Source organism: Diceros bicornis, chromosome 38 (genome assembly GCF_020826845.1).
Source record: "Diceros bicornis minor isolate mBicDic1 chromosome 38, mDicBic1.mat.cur, whole genome shotgun sequence".
In the NCBI taxonomy this organism is placed as follows: Eukaryota; Metazoa; Chordata; class Mammalia; order Perissodactyla; family Rhinocerotidae; genus Diceros; species Diceros bicornis.
This window is the reverse complement of record NC_080777.1, coordinates 10,390,323-10,409,709: the sequence shown is the minus strand read 5'-3', so window position 1 is coordinate 10,409,709 and position 19,387 is coordinate 10,390,323. Positions and strand designations below refer to the sequence as shown.

The window sequence follows — 19,387 nt, the reverse complement described above, 5'->3', positions numbered from 1 at the left end:
GCCAATCCTCCTCCTTTTTTTTTTCCCCAAAGCCCCAGTAGATAGTTGTATGTCATGGTTGCACATCCTTCTAGTTGCTGTATGTGGGACGCGGCCTCAGCATGGCCGCAGAAGCGGTGCGTCGGTGCGCGCCCGGGATCCAAACCTGGGCCGCCAGTAGCGGAGCGCTCGCTCGTAACCGCTAAGCCACGGGACCGGCCCCAGTGAACTGATTTTAAACGGCAGTCCTTCCTCATGTCTCTGTCTCCGCAGATCAGGTCTCACCCCCAGTTTGGAGATCTCTGCCAGAGGACCACTGCTGCCTCCTGCTGCCCCAGCTGGACGCTGGGGAACTACATCGCCATTCTGAACAACAGATCATCCTGTCAGAAAATCGTCGAGCGAGATGTTTCTCATACCTTGAAGCTGCTTCGGACCTGCGCCAAACACTACCAAAATGGCACTCTGGAGCCAGACTGCTGGGACATGGCGGCCAGAAGAAAGGATCAGCTCAAGTGCACCAACGTGCCACGAAAGTGTACCAAGTACAATGCCGTGTACCAGATCCTCCATTACCTGGTGGACAAAGACTTTATGACCCCAAAGACAGCTGACTACGCCATGCCAGCATTAAAGTACAGCATGCTCTTCTCTCCCACCGAGAAAGGGGAGAGCATGATGAACATTTACCTGGACAACTTCGAAAACTGGAACTCTTCTGATGGCATCACCACCATCACCGGGATCGAGTTTGGGATCAAACACAGTTTGTTTCAGGATTACCTTCTGATGGATACCGTGTATCCTGTCATAGCCATTGCCATCGTCCTTCTAGTCATGTGTGTCTACACCAAGTCCATGTTCATCACTCTGATGACAATGTTTGCAATCATCAGTTCCTTGATTGTTTCCTATTTTCTCTACCGCGTAGTATTTAACTTTGAATTCTTTCCGTTTATGAACCTCACCGCACTCATTATTTTGGTTGGAATCGGAGCAGACGATGCTTTTGTCTTGTGTGATGTTTGGAACTACACCAAATTTGACAAGCCCCATGCAGAAACTTCGGAAACTGTGAGCATCACCTTGCAACATGCTGCCCTCTCCATGTTTGTCACCAGTTTTACCACGGCCGCTGCCTTTTATGCCAACTATGTTAGCAACATTACAGCCATCAGGTGCTTCGGGGTTTATGCGGGGACGGCTATTTTGGTGAATTATGTTTTGATGGTCACGTGGCTTCCAGCCGTAGTTGTGCTGCATGAGCGATACCTTCTCAACATATTCACTTGCTTCAAAAAGCCCCAGCAGCAAATATACGATAACAAAAGCTGCTGGACGGTAGCTTGCCAGAAGTGCCACAAAGTACTTTTTGCCGTCTCAGAAGCATCTCGCATTTTTTTTGAAAAAGTATTGCCATGCATCGTCATTAAGTTTCGCTACCTTTGGCTGTTCTGGTTCCTTGCCTTAACTGTAGGGGGGGCCTACATCGTGTGCATCAATCCAAAGATGAAACTACCCTCGTTGGAGTTATCTGAGTTCCAGGTCTTCAGGTCCTCTCACCCTTTTGAACGTTACGACGCTGAGTACAAAAAGCTCTTCATGTTTGAGCGTGTCCACCACGGAGAGGAGCTCCACATGCCCATAACCATTATCTGGGGCGTGTCCCCCGAAGACAACGGCAATCCACTCAATCCCAAGAGTAAAGGGAAGTTGGCCTTAGATAGCAGTTTTAACATTGCTAGCCCGGCCTCCCAGGTCTGGATTTTGCACTTCTGTCAAAAGCTGAGAAATCAAACGTTCTTTTACCAGACTGATGACCAGGACTTCACCAGCTGCTTCATCGAGACATTCAAGCAGTGGATGGAAAACCAGGACTGCGACGAGCCTGCCCTGTACCCGTGCTGCAGCCACTGGAGCTTCCCCTATAAGCAAGAGGTTTTCGAGCTGTGTATCAAGAGAGCCATCATGGAGCTGGAGAGGAGTACGGGGTACCATTTGGATAGCAAGACCCCGGGGCCCAGGTTTGATATCAATGATACTATCAGGGCGGTGGTGCTGGAGTTCCAGAGTACCTACCTCTTCACATTGGCTTATGAAAAGATGCACCAGTTTTATAAGGAGGTGGACTTGTGGATTGCCAGTGAGCTCAGTTCTGCCCCTGAGGGCCTCAGCAATGGCTGGTTTGTCAGCAATCTGGAATTCTATGACCTCCAGGATAGCCTCTCCGATGGCACCCTCATTGCCATGGGGCTCTCCGTTGCTGTTGCATTTAGCGTCATGCTGCTTACCACTTGGAACATCGTCATAAGCCTTTACGCCATCATTTCAATCGCTGGGACCATATTTGTCACTGTCGGTTCTCTTGTCCTGCTGGGCTGGGAGCTCAACGTTTTGGAGTCTGTCACCATTTCAGTCGCGGTTGGCCTGTCTGTAGACTTCGCTGTCCATTATGGGGTTGCTTACCGCTTGGCCCCGGATGCCGACCGGGAAGGGAAGGTGATCTTCTCTCTGAGTCGCATGGGCTCTGCCATTGCCATGGCCGCGCTGACCACCTTCGTGGCCGGGGCCATGATGATGCCCTCCACGGTTCTGGCTTACACCCAGCTGGGCACCTTCATGATGCTCATCATGTGCATCAGCTGGGCTTTTGCCACCTTCTTCTTCCAGTGCATGTGCCGGTGCCTTGGGCCGCAGGGTACCTGTGGTCAGATCCCTTTACCCAAAAAACTCCAGTGCAGTGCCTTCTCCCATGCCTTGTCTACCAGCCCTGGTGACAAGGGACAAAACAAAACACATACCATGAATGCTTATCATTTAGATCCCAGGGGCCAAAAATCTGAAATGGAGCATGAGTTTTATGAATTAGAACCTCTGGCATCCCACAGCTGTACTGGCTCTGAGAAGCCCTCTTATGAAGAGACCCACATCTGCTCTGAATTTTTCAACAGCCAGGCAAAGAATGTAGGGATGCCCATGCATGCAGCTTACAACAGTGAACTCAGCAAAAGCACCAAAAATGAAGCTAGCTCTGCCTTGTTACAGCCCTCTCTCGAACAGCACCCCATGTGTCACTTCTTCACTCTGAATCAGAGGTGTAGCTGCCCCAATGCCTACAAACATTTGAAATATGGCCCCCACGCTTGCCAACAGATGGGTGACTGCTTGTGCCACCAGTGTGCTCCTACTGCGAGCGGCTTTGTGCACATCCAAAATGGCATGACACCTCTGAAGGCTGCACACCAAGCCCCCGAGGGCTTCGTGCATGCCATCCCACACATCCACCACTGTCCCTGCCTCCAGAGCAGAGGGAAACCACCTGGAATGCAGAATTCTCTACCCAGGAGTTTTTTCCTCCACCCAGTGCAGCACATCCAGGCCCAAGAAAAAATTGGTAAGACCAGCGTACACAGTCTTCAGAGCATAGAGGAGCATCTTCCAGAGATGGCAGAGCCATCACCGTTCGTCTGCAAAAGCACCGGATCTTTACAAAAAGCGTGTCGCGATCCTGAGAATAACCAAAGGGGCCTCTGTAAAAACAGAGACATCGGGAATCTTGAGGGCAGTGGAGGGGCCGAAAACCAGGACTCCAGTTTAGAGAATGAGACCCACAAGGCAGAAAGGAATGTAGAGCCAAGCCCATCACAGACTGATGTCATTGTGAACTCAGAACATTTTAATCAGAACAAACCAAAATTTATATTTAACCATAGAATGAAGGAGGCTGGTTATAGGTCCTGCCCCAACAATCCACAAAGTTGTGGCAGAATTGTGAGAGTCAAGTGCAATTCTGTGGACTGCCAAATGCCAAACCTTGAAGCCAATGTGCCTGCTGTATTAACACACTCGGAACTTTCTGGTGAAAGTTTGTTAATAAAAACACTTTAATAAATATAGTCTTAAATTCAAGTGCCTCGATCATTCCTTTAAAATGGAAGTAAAATCCAGAAGTTTAGAATGGGAGCCCAAAAATACAGAAGTAAGAATGTTTCACTTTGTTAAAAATCCTGGAATATTTTTATATTCCACATGAACAATCAACAGACTCACATATCTAATGAGTGGTGGCTAATATTTGGATTTTATATTTTCAAAAAGTACAGTTGTTTTTTAAATTTATATCCAGCTTGAAAAATAATTCTCTCTCTCTCTCCTCTCCCATAGCAGTTAGTCAGAGATGTAGAGCTCGAATTACCTAGAAATTTCCATTCTCCCAGGCAATCATATTTACCTGATATCCTTATTCTGGTTCATTTGGTTGTCGGTAATCAAGACTTTTGATTGCTTAACATAAATACTGATTTTAATAGAGCCGTTTCAGTTGGGATCCAGGAACTAAACATTAAAATTTACATTTTTGGTGAGGCCTCATTTAAAAATTAATTGCCATGCGTTTTCATAGTGCATTCCACCTGTCTGCGTGAGGACACGTCACATGAAGCCAGTGACATTTATATCCACATTGGTGTCTTTTTCCACCTTAGCCAAAGTGGACAGTTGTTCAGTTATTACATCTATTAACCCAGGAGTCATAGGCATGATCTCATGTCAGGTGACAGTTACGTTAGTGCCACAGGAGGAAGAACAAAAACGAAGAGATGTGATCATCCAAAATAGACTTCACTTCTTAGGATAAGTCGCATGTGGACAAAGAGAGACCCAGGTCAGATGAATCCTAACCCCTTGAAGCACTCAGAGTAAGAGAACTTGTTCTATGATGTTTTGCTTCCATCTCTGCCCCTAAGGGACATGTTCAGATGGCTGCTTTCTCCTGTGTTAAACAGAGTCTCAAGATATGCAAGGATGATTTTATTGTGCAGCTAACACCTGGAAATGCTAAGCCTTCAGGCAGCTTCTTAAATGACACTTGTGTATCTTGTGTTAGATCAGTCTGCAGTAATCGAGCTGTTGGAGCATGCTTGATGGATAATGCTTCAGATGACACAGCCCTCCTCGCGGGGCATCATCTGACACTGTGCATTCCAGCCCCATACCGGGAAAATTCGATGGCATTCTGTTTCCTTCTGGGATTCTGCCTCCGGTTTGGTCCTCTGAAGAAAACTGGTGGGAATATTTTTACATACAGTGTTCTTTCCAAAAGTTCTATTAGTTATTTTCTAAAAATAGTTTTCCAAATTAAATTTGCATATTATTCTTGGGCCTGAAAAAGCTGTCAGGAGTTGGAAGGGATCTTACGGTTCACTGACTCCAACCCACCTCCCCCAAACCACATTTCTGTTAAGTAGCCTTCCAGCTTTGACTTAATTACTTCAGTGACAAGGAACTCACTACATGACTACCTTGGCTGAACCCAAATCTGGTGTCCTGTAGTTTCTCTACCAATGGCCCTCATTCTGTTCTCTGAAGTGCACACAAACATCTCTGATCTTTCTGCCACATGGTATCCCTAAAGATATATGAAAACAGCAGTCATGTCCTCCCACTCACATCCCGAGTTCACTCAATTGCTCTTCCCATGATTGGGTTTTAAGCAATTAAAACACTGATTGAGCAATTATGGTCTCTTCTGGCTAAGTAAAGTTGTCCAAGTCCCTATGCAAGTGTAGTACCCAAAACAGACTCTGATACAGCGCAGGAAGGAGGACCAGCCCCCAGGAGACCGGATGGTTCTCCTGTTAGTTCCCTTAGAGGTGGAAATGGCTTCTGGCTCAAACATTACAGCTGACTCTCATGCAGCTTAGAGGGAACTAAACCCACCAGGTCTGTCTCACATGTACTGCCGCTAAACTGCATCTTCAAACCGGTGAGGTTTTTACACTGAAGTTCAAGACTCTATGTCCATTCCCAATGCACCTTCTGTTGGGTAAATCCGAGGAAGTGGGGAGGAGAAGGGAACACTTGAAAACAAGACTCACACGAGAACCAACACTAGACTCTTTATTTTCCTTCTGAAAGGTGTAACCATAAAGTTGGCTAATGAAAATTTAGTGACCCAAAACACTTTTTTTGCTGGGCATGGACACAGATTGAATTTAAGGGCGATTGGAGATGCAAACTTCTTTACAGGTAGTCTGACCTGAAAGACTTTCATGTGAACTAAGTGTCATCTAATTTAGAAAATAAAAACTAGAGTGAAAGGAACTTAGTGGGAGGAGATGTCCTTCGTCTTCTCTCTGGGGCCTCGGTCTTGCTGTTGGTCATCTTCTATACCTGCTCAGGCTCCAGGAGCTGGAGGGGACTGTCTCCCCAGCTCTGCTCAGTTACCCCAAACCTTGAATGTGGCAGTAAATCCTTTTCACATTGATTTCAGCTACAGACTTTGGACTCTGAGTTGACTATATTTTTCATTCAGGAATCTTTTAAAGCATTTTAAAGAGTCTGGGACTAGAAAGGTTTTTTTTTTTTAATTCCCCATTACTGAGCAGCAACAGATCACTATTTCTAGTTCTGTTTCACAAGGAAATTTCGTCCACTGTCCTATTCTAGAGAATTGCAAAGCAAATAAGAGGTTAAATTATACCTGGAGAAAAGAGCCTTTTCACTGTGAAATATTTTCACTGTGAAATATTGGAGGGTATTTACTTATGGAGAGGATTTGCACACTGTTACTACAACAGAACATACCCTTGAGGTTTGAGTCCATGTTACCAAACTTGTTCCTGATTTCTTCCCTGCAAGGTCGCTTTTTAAATCCCTACTTGATTGAAAAGTGGAACAGGCGAAGAGCACAAAGCTTTCCGCATGGTAGAGCTGTATTGTTTGAAATGAACTACACAGCTTCATCTGCGTGTATTCATTTCTTGTGTGCAATTGCTGTGAAACGCACATCCTCCTAAAACAATGCTCTTTAAAGTTTTGCTAAGCTGTTATTATATTAAATTTCATTACAGTAATCTCTGCCCCAGCCTTCATCATTCTAAATTTTAGAACTTTCGCAACGGGTGATTTGAAGAGTAGTTTTACAGTGTGGTCTTACAGAAGATTAGGAAATGTTCTGATTCACATTATCTCACAGGGAAACCATCTTTCCACCAGCAGTTAGGACAATTTCTGAATGAAATATGAGGAAGCAATGACTTTGAAAACAGCTGTGTCTTTTCCCTGTAATAAAGACAGTCGTTTTAGAAGGAAAAAAATGAAGCCTATGTTAAAAAAAAGAATCCGAAGACTCAATTGGGTTTTTTTCATAAGATTCAGACATGGCCATGAAAGTAGAGATTTGTTGAGTCATGAGGGGATTTTTTTTCTTAATACAGAAGGAACTGTTGTGTTCAAATGTCCTTTATACCATAGTGGATCTTTCCAGATTGTTTGCTGGCATTTAGTTTGTTTATCTCCAATCGTTGTTACATTAATCTACAATGTTTTTGTAAAACAGCCATTTTCGTTAATGTTTGATTTTGTATGCTAAGAAGTTTCATATCTTTTCATTAAACATGTAGAAAAAAAGATAAGTAATGAAGATTCACGGTTGATTAGTAGAATCTTGTGCCTTTTGTTCTTAACAATGTTTTAACTGCCCTAATTTTGGATTTTTCATGGAAAAAAAGCATCATTTCTCATTCCATTAGCTTTAGAAACCACGCGTGCACACTCAAGAACACTCATTAAGTAAGCAGGATCAACACAGTTTCTATCAACTCCCCTAATCAATCAGTTAGAACGTGAACTTGGCAGCACATGTGCCAACCAGGACACAGTTTACTAACTCAGAGGAGCCTGATGGGCATCTGTGGCACGTAAGTGCCTTCCTGAGATTTGGGGCATGAGAGTGCTGTTTTCAGCTTTAGGAAGGGGGCATGGAATAAAGCAATGATGTTCTGCATTCAGAGGGCATAGTACAAGAAAGGGCTCTTCCTAGCCTGGACGTTCCTCAAGGGTTTTCTTTTAGGTAACTTGAGAACTGTATACTTTTAATTTTGAGTCAGAAGATAGGTCAGTGGCCCAGGTTATTGAGAGGAACTTGTAGAGTACATGGCCTTCTCTTAGGGGATTTCAGGCAACATTTGAATACCAGTCAACATCTCCACTCTTCTCACCTGACACCTAAAATGGATACACTTCTTGACTCTGTGCTTATTATTAATGACCCTTGACTCTCACAGTGAAACGAGAGTTACACTTTACATCCTCAAATCAACTGGAATAGCTAAACTTTGACGTTTACCCTCCTCATCATATGTTTTCACATAACTTTCTGGAATGTCATCCACACCTTCCTAAAAAGTGAAGGGCAGGTTATTTTCAGTAAGAGATGTTTTTCTTTGGAATCCAGTGAGATTCTTATAAGAGCTGGCTTTAATTTGCAACAAAGTGACAATCAGAGGAAAATTTGCTCAACGTCCCTCCACTAATTGGACATTTTTGATCAGTGAACTGGACTTTAGTTTTCTACTATTTAAAGGGGAAAGGATTTGCTAAGTAAATCAGTAATCTAAACAAGATTACAGACAGCCTGTTTAGCCTGCCTAAGAAAACAAATGAAAAACTACTGTAGTGTTAGTGCCTTTGCAACATAATGTGATCATTGCAAATCTCATTGATAAAGAAAGGTCCAATAGGAGTAACTCTATGCAAGACTTTACCAGATGTTTTAAATACTAGTTAAGAATATTAAAAATCATCTATTTTAAATAGTTAAATGTGATCACTGTTGGATGCTCCCCAGTCCCACGAGTGCATCACTCGTCCCTTGGGAAGCTGTCTGGTCTGCAGGGTGACTTCTAGTTCTCTGCATTCTGGCAGCACTCAGGTGCTTAATTCAGTGTAGCCTTACAGGATGGGATGTGTAAAGCCACAAGCTTTATCCTCCCTCCAGCAAAATTTCTTTTCCTCCAGAGATCTAAAGAAAGGCTTTGGGAAACATGCAAATCTCTGCAACATCCGCCATCAGATTGAAGTCCACCAGGGTTTTTGTTCTTTTTTGTAGTTTGATCTCTTCACCTTCACTTTTCTGAGTAGTGTACGTGTTATTAGTCAGATATGTCAGATGAGAATAGATATCTACTGAATCATCTTGGATTGTTGAATAATTCCATCACAGATCCCAACTTGAATTTCTTTGCCCTACCCTGAAAAGGACCCTAGGCTGTGATTGCAGGTGGGCGAGAATTTCCTTCAGTGAATCGCTTCCCTGCCAATCATGACAAATTATACAGCACTTTGGTAAATATCTACACGTTACCATCAGAGAGTAAGCAGAGGTTAGAAAAGCCAGCTTGGAGACAAAACTCCATCCTTCCTCTAAATCACTGTGATTCAGAAAAGCAATTTAGGCACCAGTCCTGCCCTGGAAACAAAAACTGTGATTTTTCTCATCTGTGGGGTGATTGTTAGGAACCACACAGGGGTGAGAGAACTCATCTTGAGCCCCTTCAGAGGTGGAGGGAAGGTTTTTTATTCTATGTGTTTTGATATTATATTTGGGTCTTGGAAGAATCAGGCTGATCAGTCTTTGTAAGCAGTTTGGGCCATGGTGAGGGGAACCACAGGTAACCTCACTTGTTCGACCTCCACAACTCCATTAGAGGTGGGAGTCTCTCTGCCACCAAGGCTCACCGTCAGCATCCATCACCTGGTATTAGAATTGTCTGATTAGCTGTCTTGCTCACTAGACGAAGTCCTTGAGAGCAGGCACTCTTCAGCACCTTGCTGCACCCAAGTAACAAAACTTGACCGAAAGCCCATTGCATTCAGGGCACAGAGAAGGGCCTCGGATGACATAGAACCTCTGCCTTCAAGAAAGCTACAGTCCTTAAAAAGCAAAATTGATGCCCTCCAAGAAAAAGAGATTTGCAAAGCAAGTAATTGCACAAGTAAGACCTTTCCAAAAAATGGGGGATATGAAAAAGGTTGATGCTAGGATTCAAATAGCATTTTAGAATCACCCCAGTATGAAGCATCAAGGCCTTAAAACTCCAGGGGTTTGGAGTTTAAAAACCAAAGACTGAGGTTGAAGAGCAAGACCAGCCACTTTCTTGTACCTCAGTTTCCTCATCTGTAAACTGTGGTTGATGATACCTACCTCACAGGGTTGCTAGGATTAAATGAGATGAGACGTGTTAAAGATGCTACTGTGTAGATGTTATTGTTCCAGTTGTTATGTTCATCATGTCATTCTGTCCTCATTAGAGCACAGCCTGCAAAGATTGAGCAGGCCATCCTTGGTTAGCTTCTCAGTGCCACACAGACACTATCTATATATTTGCCTATATTGCAACTATTGTGTGTATTGTGTAGTATATAAATGTGTGTACATACCTATTTTCAGTGTATATATTTGTGCAAAAACTTCAGTATAATAAAAACTTTATCCCACTGCAGTCTGCCTCACTGTGACCGTCGCTGTGTTTTAAATAAGCTGTATTTACTTATGTTCCAAAAGTTGTATCCATGTTTTTATCCACTATATTCTTGGGGGACCACAGAGATATTTTCTACTCCAATTTTATAAGCTAAATATTTTTAAGGTTATCTTTCATATTATGGTTATAGAGTATTTTTTTTAAGTTTTAAGTCACCTTTACATGAGCCTCATTTAAATCAAATCAACCTACACTGGAAGATGTCTACTAATAAGTTTTGAATGAATGAATGAGTAAATGGATGAGACGGTGAATGCATGGATGGTTGAAGTAGTCTGGGCAGATATTTTTCCCCTATTTACGGAGGATGAAATCGAGGTTAAGGGACTTAACTTGATCTCTCCATTGGCAAGTGCCAAGCAAGGCATCCACGGTTTTTTCCAGGATATAAACCCACCATGATTAAGTCATTTAAAAAAATGATTAATGTTTCCATGATATTATCTTGATTTTAACAGTCCATTTGACCACTCTTATGATATGATTATTCGTTAGCCTGTTAATCTTTATTTAGTTCTTATTCAAGGTAGATACATATTTTTCTAGTTTTTTATTTGCTATTTATACATATGAATACTTCTGCATATTTTGTTTTGTATCCATTTTGAGGGTCTCATGATGCTCAGGAATTGAAAAGTAAAACCCAAGACGCACAGTGGTTTTTACTGCAATGAACTGAACTGAAGATGAAATTTTCAGAAGATGGACAGACACGATCGACATTTTTCAGAATGGATGTTTTATTTTAAATCCTCCTAACGTAGAGTGTTCACGAATGCAGCTGACTTTCTCTTGATCTGTCTGCCATCCGGGTGTAGAGTCACCCATCTATGCAACGGACGTTGCTGAGAGCCTGCGCTGGGCCAGCTACTGTCTCAGGTGGTGGAGCCTGAATAAGACGAGGTCCCTGCCTTCCAAGAGCCCAGAGTAGCAAACAAATCGTTACAAAGACAAATGACTGCCTGGAAGGAAAAACAATTTTACAACACCTGTAACAGACAAAGGACTAATGTCTCTATCCTACGAATCTAAAGGAAAAGGAAAAAGAAAAGGACGCCCGGTCGAAAAATGGGTGAATGATATGAACGGGCCCTTTACAGAGGAGGAATACAATGGGCCTTCTCCTCACTAGATGACTTACTGTTCTAAGCCATCAGATCGGCCAGAGCTTTAATGATTGATAACGTCCAGTGTTGGAGAGAATAAGGGGGAAAAGCCCCCGTTTGGACAAGTGAAAATCAGCACAATATTTTGAAAGGGCAATTTCTGACAACAATTATGAATGTTTATAGTCTGTGATATGAGTCCCATTTCTAGGAAATTCCCTCCAGAAGAGACAGCATGAGTGTCCCAAATACATGTATGGGGATGTTCATGACAAGAATTTGAAACGAACTTAATGTCCACGACTCCTGGTTAAGTAAAACTATGGAATACTTTGTGTCGCCCTTAAAAAAATGATGCAGGGCCAGCCTGGTGGCAAAGTGGTTAAGTTCTCGCACTCTGCTTCAGCAGCCCAGGGTTTGCAAGTTCAGATCTACACACCGCTCATCAAGCCATGCTGTGGCGGTGTCCCACATACAAAATAGAGGAAGATTGGCACAGATGTTAGCTCAGGGCCAATCTTGCTCACCAAAAAAAAACAAAAAAAACGATGTAGATATTTATAAGCTGATCTGGAAAGATACCCATGGTTTATTGTTAAGTGGGGAAACAAAGAGTTGCAAATAAAATATTTAGCATAATATACACAAAACTTTTAGCAGAGGCTCCCTCTGGGGAGTGTAGTCAAACATGGGTCTAATTACTAAGGAAGAAGTAGTTTCATATTACTTATGTACTTTTTTCAACGTGCTTGGAATATAGATGATCTTTTTTTTTTTTTGTGAGGAAGACCAGCCCTGAGCTAACATCTGTTGCCAATCCTCCTCTTCTTGCTGAGGAAGGTTCCCCCTGGGCTAACATCCGTGCCCATCTTCCTCTACTTTATATGGGACACCACCACAGCATGGCTTGACAAGTGGTGTGTCAGTGCGCGCCCGGGTTCTGAACCTGCGAACCCTGGGACCCGCAGCAGAGTGCATGCACTTAACCGCTATGCCACTGGGCCAGACCCTAGATGATCTTAACTTTATTTATTTTCAATATTTTTGAAATAAGAAAATCATTAAATGTCCAAATGGCACAGTTTAGCATAAGTGCTGTAATCGAGATGTGTACAAAATATCATGGGAAACAGAAGAGAAAGGAGGCAGGGAAGCCTGAGTGTTTACTGTCTGTCTATGTAGCCCCCTTTTAGCTATTATCCATTTAACGCCTTAACAACATTTTGAAGTCAAGAATATTATTCCTATTTTATAGATGTGCAAACTGAGGGTAAGAAAAATCAGGAAATATTCATAAGAACACACAGCTATGTCAAGGCAGATTTTAACCAGGTCTGTCCAGCAGGCTCCCAGACCCCCACGCAAACGTTTGGTCCTGGTGTGCGGGTGGTGACCAGAGGAGAGAGCTACGACGGAAGCAGAAGACACTGCGTAGACAATAGTGCAGGCTTGAAAGAATGCAGCCTGGTTAAGGGACCATTTCGAACAGCTCAAATTTCTCATACATAATGTAGGAAGACTCTTAAAGAGTCACGGAGTCTACAAGTCACAACAAAATCAAAATCTTTTTTTCTATAGTCTTCCTCATATGCTCTAAAATCAAAGACTGAACTGGGGCCTCTGGAATGAAGGTGGGACAAGAAAATGCAGATCTGAATCTAAACTGACTGTCTCACCCAGTGAGCAGTGGAAAGCGGAGTTCTGTGTGTGCGGTGGACTTTGGCCGTTCATGGGCACCCCCGAATTTTAACAGCCTCTCCATGTTTAGAAAGCATCCCCATGTTGTGAATCTACTTTCCCATCAAAGCAGCCAAAACTCTGATTCCCAGACTCTCCTGCCACAAGGCTGCAGACACGTGATGAGGTTCTACCATCAGATGGAACCACGTGGGATTTGGGATGGAACGTGATGACACAAGCAGGGATCGGGGCATTTACTTGAAAACACAGGTGAGTCTGGGTTTGTCGATGGCAGGAGCTCCCTTTCCAGGACCATTCCTCAGGCAGGCGGGGAGTTGTTCCTGGAAACAAGTGCCCCCAGCCCTCCAACATGTCTGTGAGTCTCTAATATCCCATAATAAACCCTCTCCTGCTGAAAACCAGCCAGAATAGATCCTGTCGTCTGCGCTTCAGAACCCTGATCAACATAACATGGCAACTCTAAGGGGAGAGGAAGAGGTTTCTTATCATCTCATCAGTCTCAGCTTCATATAAGGAAGGGAGAAAGGAGGGAAATGAAGGGAAGGTTCCCTGGGCTCTCTGCTAACACCTTGTCTACACTGCCTTAAGGTCAGTGAGTTCTAATCACGTTCAGGATCTTCCCTGGAGTTTTTGATTCTACCAGAAGCCATTGCGTCCCATTGCGTCTCGTAATTTGTAAGCATTCTAAATATTCTAGTGATAACGTTTGGACCTCAGAGCCTCTGAAACATCCGCTTCCCCACCAAGTGCTAACAGTGGAAACAACTCCGCCAAAATGCATAATAGATGGGAATGAGGCAGGCGCTGTGCCTAATCCCCCCAGGGACTGAAGCACAGGGAGGGGAGGTGGAGGGATGAGAAGACATCTTGAAAGTCCTTCGATTCCCTTAAGAGAAGCTGATCTGTTAACACAAGAGCTGGGGGTAACATCGTCAAGACAGAAGTTCAGCAGGAGTTCACACAGCCTATTGGGCTTGTCGTAGGCTCTTTGTCCACATTAATAACGGGAGGTGGACTCAGAGGCCTGACATACAGAGAAGATTCTAGTCACTGCAGGCTGCTGTGCACTAGGAGTGTCGTATCTTAAGGACAAAAACCCTGAGATAGATTCCCATCTGCCCAGGACAATTTAGGAGAGCTGGGCCTGTCTGCTGGGAGGTTAGTGTTGGGCCTGGAGTGGGGATTAACCCACTGAGGCCATGTGAGGCCAGCCTTGTGGGTTAATGATGCTCTCGATCTCTGTCATCTTTAGAGTTAGAGGTAGAATTACGTTTCCTTATGTAATGAGCAAAGTTTTGTAAGAGCAAAAATAAAGACTAAGAAACCAACAATTGAATGTTGAGGGGAAAGTTTTATTGTTCAGTAGGGAATCCGATCTATCCGTCTAGGCTCTAGAGGTCAAAGTTGGATGGAGGGAGAGAAATGGGGTGGGTCTTTTTTTTTTTTTGTGAGGAGATCAGCCCTGAGCTAACATCCGCCAATTCTCCTCTTTTTTTGCTGAGGAAGACGGCCCTGGGCTAACATCTGTGCCTATCTTCCTCCACTTTATATGGGACGCCGCCACAGCATGGCTTACCAAGCAGTGCGTCGGTGCGCGCCCGGGATCCGAACCAGCGAACCCCGGGCCGCCGCAGCGGAGCGCGCGCACTTAACCGCTTGCACCACCGGGCCGGCCCCGGGGTGGGTCTTTTAGGTGAACAGTGTGTGACCTGTCTCCGTGCCACATTCAGAAAGCAAAGACTGAGTGGTGAGTGTCTGGCGACATCGGCTTGCCAAGTGGTCAGGCACGGGGCTGGCTGGTTGTAGGCAGACCCTGCAGGGCCCACCTGGGGCCACAGGGTGGTCTGCTTCTGCCGCATTCAGGAGGTGCCAGCCCTGCATGCCGTCACCTGGCCAGGTCTGCCCGGTGTCACCTGGCTGGGTGGCCAGTGGGGTTGGTCAGCTTCTTGTCTGGGTTCCCACTGTGTGCAGAGGCGAGGGGGCCATGGCTGGAGAGAGGGGCCTGCCTTCTGCAGAAAGAAGCAGCTTTCTGTGCCTTCTTAGATGGTGCACAGGGCAAGAGGTCACGCATCTCAGGAGGGCCTGGGCCCCTTCTCATCACCATGCTGCCTGCTGGTCTTTCTCTCGGGCTCCCTCTCCCTGCTTTCTCACAGGCTGAAGGCCCCGTGGCATCAACCCCCACCCCCTGGGAAAAAGCCTGGCTCGGAAGTGGTAGCCTGGGGTCGGGCAGGAAACACGCACTGGAGCGGGGAGAGAATGGGCTGCTCTTCCTTATCTGCGGGCTGGAGCAGGCCCGGAGCAGTAAACAGGAGGCCGTCCTGGCCCTGGAAATTCCTGAGTGAGGTATTTCTTTTCAACTAGAAGGAAGGGATATCCTGACATTGATCAGTGAGATGGTCCCTGCTCGGCATCTTTTCCAGAGCCACAGTAGGAAGGGCTGGGACACGGGCTTCGTCCTGTGCACTGATGGCCAGGACACTCCCAGGCCTGGAGCGAGGACCCGAATCCCCCTCCAGGCCAGACTTCAAGGGACAAAGCAGAGGGAAATCGAGGTCCTGGGAGCCCTGGCAGAGGGGATTCAAATTCAGTCCCAGCCCCTCACTAGTGCGACCTGAGGCCAGTCCCCTTGCCTGTCTGGGTCTGGGCTGTAAGTGGCACTGCTCGCCCCTTTGGGCTGTCTGTGATACCGTGTGCACACCCTCAGCACGTTACACTTGGCCCCAGGTGGACATCCTCTGGGAGACCACACAGGCTTATTCCACCCTGGGCATTCAGAAGCTATGGCTTGCCTGTGAGGGTGTGAACATGAATGGGAAGCCACCTGTCCCAAGGCACTTAGTCCTTTGACACTGGTCCCTCTTCTGCAGAGACCCTGAAGGACAGGGCCCAAGAGGACATAGTGGCCACTCAATGACCCATGCTCCCTGTAGGTGACTAGGAACCATAGGTCTGAGTTGGAGCCTAAGTGGACCTGGGGACATCAGCTGGGAGTCTGGCCCAAATCATCAGTCCCTGTTAGAGACATGCAAAACTTCCACCAAATCCAGTCACCCAGGCCTGCAGGGACCCTCTGAGGATGTAGGAAGAACTGCATGACACGGGAACCCCAAGGAGGGAACACTAATCTCTCCCCGTGTCTGGGCAACAGGGCAGAGCTGGAAACCAACATCTCGAATGGACAGTGGGGCCTGGTACCCACCAGCCTCAGGTGCCTACTGAGCACTTAAAACGTGGCTTGTATGAATGGGGAGCTGGATTTGTGTGTGTGTGTGTGTGTGTGTGTGTGTGTGTGTGAGGAGGACTAGCCCTGAGCTACACATCCGATGCCAATCCTCCCTTTTTTTCTTGAGGAAGATTGGCCCTGGGCTAACATCCACGCCCATCTTCCTCTACTTTATATGGGACGCCGCCACAGCGTGGCTTAACAAGCGGTGCGCCAGTGCGCACCAGGATCTGAACCTGCAAACCCCGGGCCGCCACAGCAGAGCGCACGCACTCAACCGCCGCACCACCAGGCAGCCCCGGGGAGCTGGATTTTTAATTCTGACTTATTTCCATTTAACTGGCCACGCATGGCTAGTGGCTGCCGAGTTGGACAGCCCAGCCGTGGCCTCGGTGGTTCTCAAGCTTCATGAACATAAGCGTCACCCAAGCAGCTTGGTGAAAAGTGGACTCAGACTGCTTCAGCAGGTTGGAGGAGAGGCCCTGAGCTGTGTGCTGATAAGAAGTCCAGACTGATCTAGGGGGCGCCTGTCCATTGCTCCCTCCCCACTTCTTTCTTTCTCCCCAGGCCCTGGCCTTCTCTTTCAGTCTCTTCTTCTTTTGCTCCTTCCCTCCATCATTTTATTTCCATTCTTCTCTGCAAATCTAATTGAATGGATGAATGAGTGCTGAAGGACTTTAATCCGAGGCTTGATGGTGGCGGGGTGAGGTAGGGGGCCAGACCATGGCACATCAGCCTGGGGTGGTGGAGTCAGACGGCCCTGTGAGTGTGGACATATTCATTCGCTGAGCCTCGGTTTCCTCATCTGAAAAGGAGGGTAGTCACACTTACAGTCTGAGGAGACTGTGAGGACTCAGTGGCACATAGTGGAATCCAATAATGGCGGTTTCTGTCTGCATCCCTCAACCCCTCACCTCTTCTGTTCCCTTCCAGTGAACTTGCACCACAGCCGAGGCCTGCGGATTAACCATCTCACCTCTTGTCTCTCGTTGGCATCACAGATCCATCGCCCAGCCTCCTCTTTTGACCCACTGTAAACACTACCTCTACTGGCCCCTCAACATCTTTGAATTCTGAACTTTTGGGGTTTTCATAAGAAAGGGCTTGGCAGATAAACTGAGGTTTGGGTTGGGAAAAGTCCTGACTAGGCTTTCTCCAGGAGGTTGGGGAGCATGCCCCATCGTGGTAGATCAAGGGAGTCTGAAATATCCCAGAGACCTTGGGGAGGCCCAGTGAGTTTGGGCATTTGACAAGGGTATCGAGGTAAAGTTAGGAATGACAAGGGTCCTCAGAACCCACCAGCAGCTATTCAGAGCTCTAGGGCCTCAGAAACGGCTACTGTGTCTCAGAAGCTGTTCATGGAGTCAGTCTGGATCCAGATGATGGGAAGAGAACTCGTGGAGTTTGGCAACCATCCATCCCTTGCTCTGGGTCCCTCAGACCCATGTTCTGGGAGTGAGAGAGAATCACTTCACAGTAAGGAGGTGACTCTTGAATCCCAGCACCGCCCCCTCCCCCGGGACACTGTAGAAGGCTAGTGGTTTCTGTCTGCCAAGCTCTTCTCAATAAATTACAGGCTTCTCAGCTTTCTCAGACTGATCTGATTACCCTTGGTGTGTTTCAGGTTCAAATAATGTAGTCCACCTTTCCTGGAAATTGGATATTGGGCTATTCCAGGACCAAAGCACAATTGTTCCCTGATGTTGTGAAGGAGTGGGGGCGGGGTGGGAGGTGGCAGCAGGCCTGTCTCTTATGAGTTCCTCTGATTGCCCTGGAGGGGGTGAGGTCAGCGGGCCGAAGGAAACCACGGATTCCTGAGGGAGGAGGCGGCCTACAGACCTCGTGAGATCCAGGCGCCCCCTCAAGTCAGGACCAGAGTCGAGGCCAGTCTGTGATCCTTGTGCTCCCCTAGGCTCTCAGGACCCACGTGGAGCGAGATGACAGGCCACCCTCCAGGCCGAGGAAAGCTGGACACCCCGGAGCTGGCCTGGCCGCCCCCACAGCCTAACCTGACTTGAATGACGTGTCTTCACAGAGCAAAACCAGCTCGGCCTATTTAAGTACAGTGGGAAGATTCTTGTGAGAGGAATTGGGGGGCCTCATGGAACCCTAGGGCAGGCTTCCTGAGGGGCTGGAAGCAAGAAAACCGCTCTTCCCCAGTCTTTGTCTCTGTCCCTCTCTAGGGGAGACACGATCTCTCGTGCTCACTTGTCTCTGTGTCGGCTTCTCTTTCTCTCTCTCCTCTTTTTCTCTGTGGACTTGTTTCCTCTGCTGTTTGCACATGGCCCGTGGGGGCTGCTCCAAAACGGTGCCCCCCGCCCTGAGGCCACACCTCCCAGCTCCAGCAGTGGACTGACCCAGGCTCTCAGAGTCTCGGGGGCAAATTTCAAAATCAGCAATCTGATTGGCCCAGCCCGTCTGTGGGTCAGGTGCTCACCTCCTGCTCCATTGGGCGCAGCCACAGGAGCAGGGTCCTCCAGGCAGAGTGTGGGAGTGCAGAAGAGGAGGGCTGGGAAGGCAACTCCAGGAGGTGCCTGTTGCCTGAAGCTACCAGCACCCTTTCAGCTCCAAATACACAGAGCACTTGCTTCCATTTACCTGTCAACACGCCAGGCTGGCCCTTGAAAGGCTGGAAGAAAACTGAAGTGGATGGTCCTGGTCTCTCTCTACAGGCAGCAGGAAGCGTCCCTGCCCCGGCCTGCTGCTCCCTTACTCCCCCCAGGCCCCCACTCAAGGAGTGAATTCCTCCACAGGTGATCTTAGCCCGGCTCCCAGCACCAGCCGGGTTCCGACAGGGCTAGGCTGCCAGCAGGCACGTCCCTGAGCACTTCCTCCTGGAGAGCCACTCGGGCTAGGTTAAGGGGCCAGCCCATCTCATGGGCCTGAGAATGCCCCCGAAGCCGCCTTCGTTGTCTTCTTTCCCTAATCCAGCCCCAGCAGCTGAGCCTCCGCCAGTGGATTCCCTGGCCTATCGCCTGGCCTGGCTGGGGTCTGTCTCAGGGCTCACAGGTGCTGGGGTGGGCAGTCTCCCCGGGGTCCCTGCTTCCCAGGGA

General features: G+C 47.0%; 1 protein-coding gene across 2 annotated transcripts in view; it reads left to right on the top strand.

Annotated features, from left to right (window-relative positions):
• DISP1 (dispatched RND transporter family member 1) overlaps nt 1-10,252 on the top strand; it is a 211,049-nt gene extending 200,797 nt beyond the window's left edge. For both annotated transcript variants that reach the window (XM_058533649.1, XM_058533650.1), the window contains exon 8: nt 253-10,252. In XM_058533649.1, coding sequence (XP_058389632.1) covers nt 253-3,867 — 3,615 coding nt within the window. In that variant the 3' untranslated portion in view covers nt 3,868-10,252. The remainder of the gene's footprint in view (nt 1-252) is intronic.
• The last annotated feature ends 9,135 nt before the right edge of the window (nt 10,253-19,387 follow it).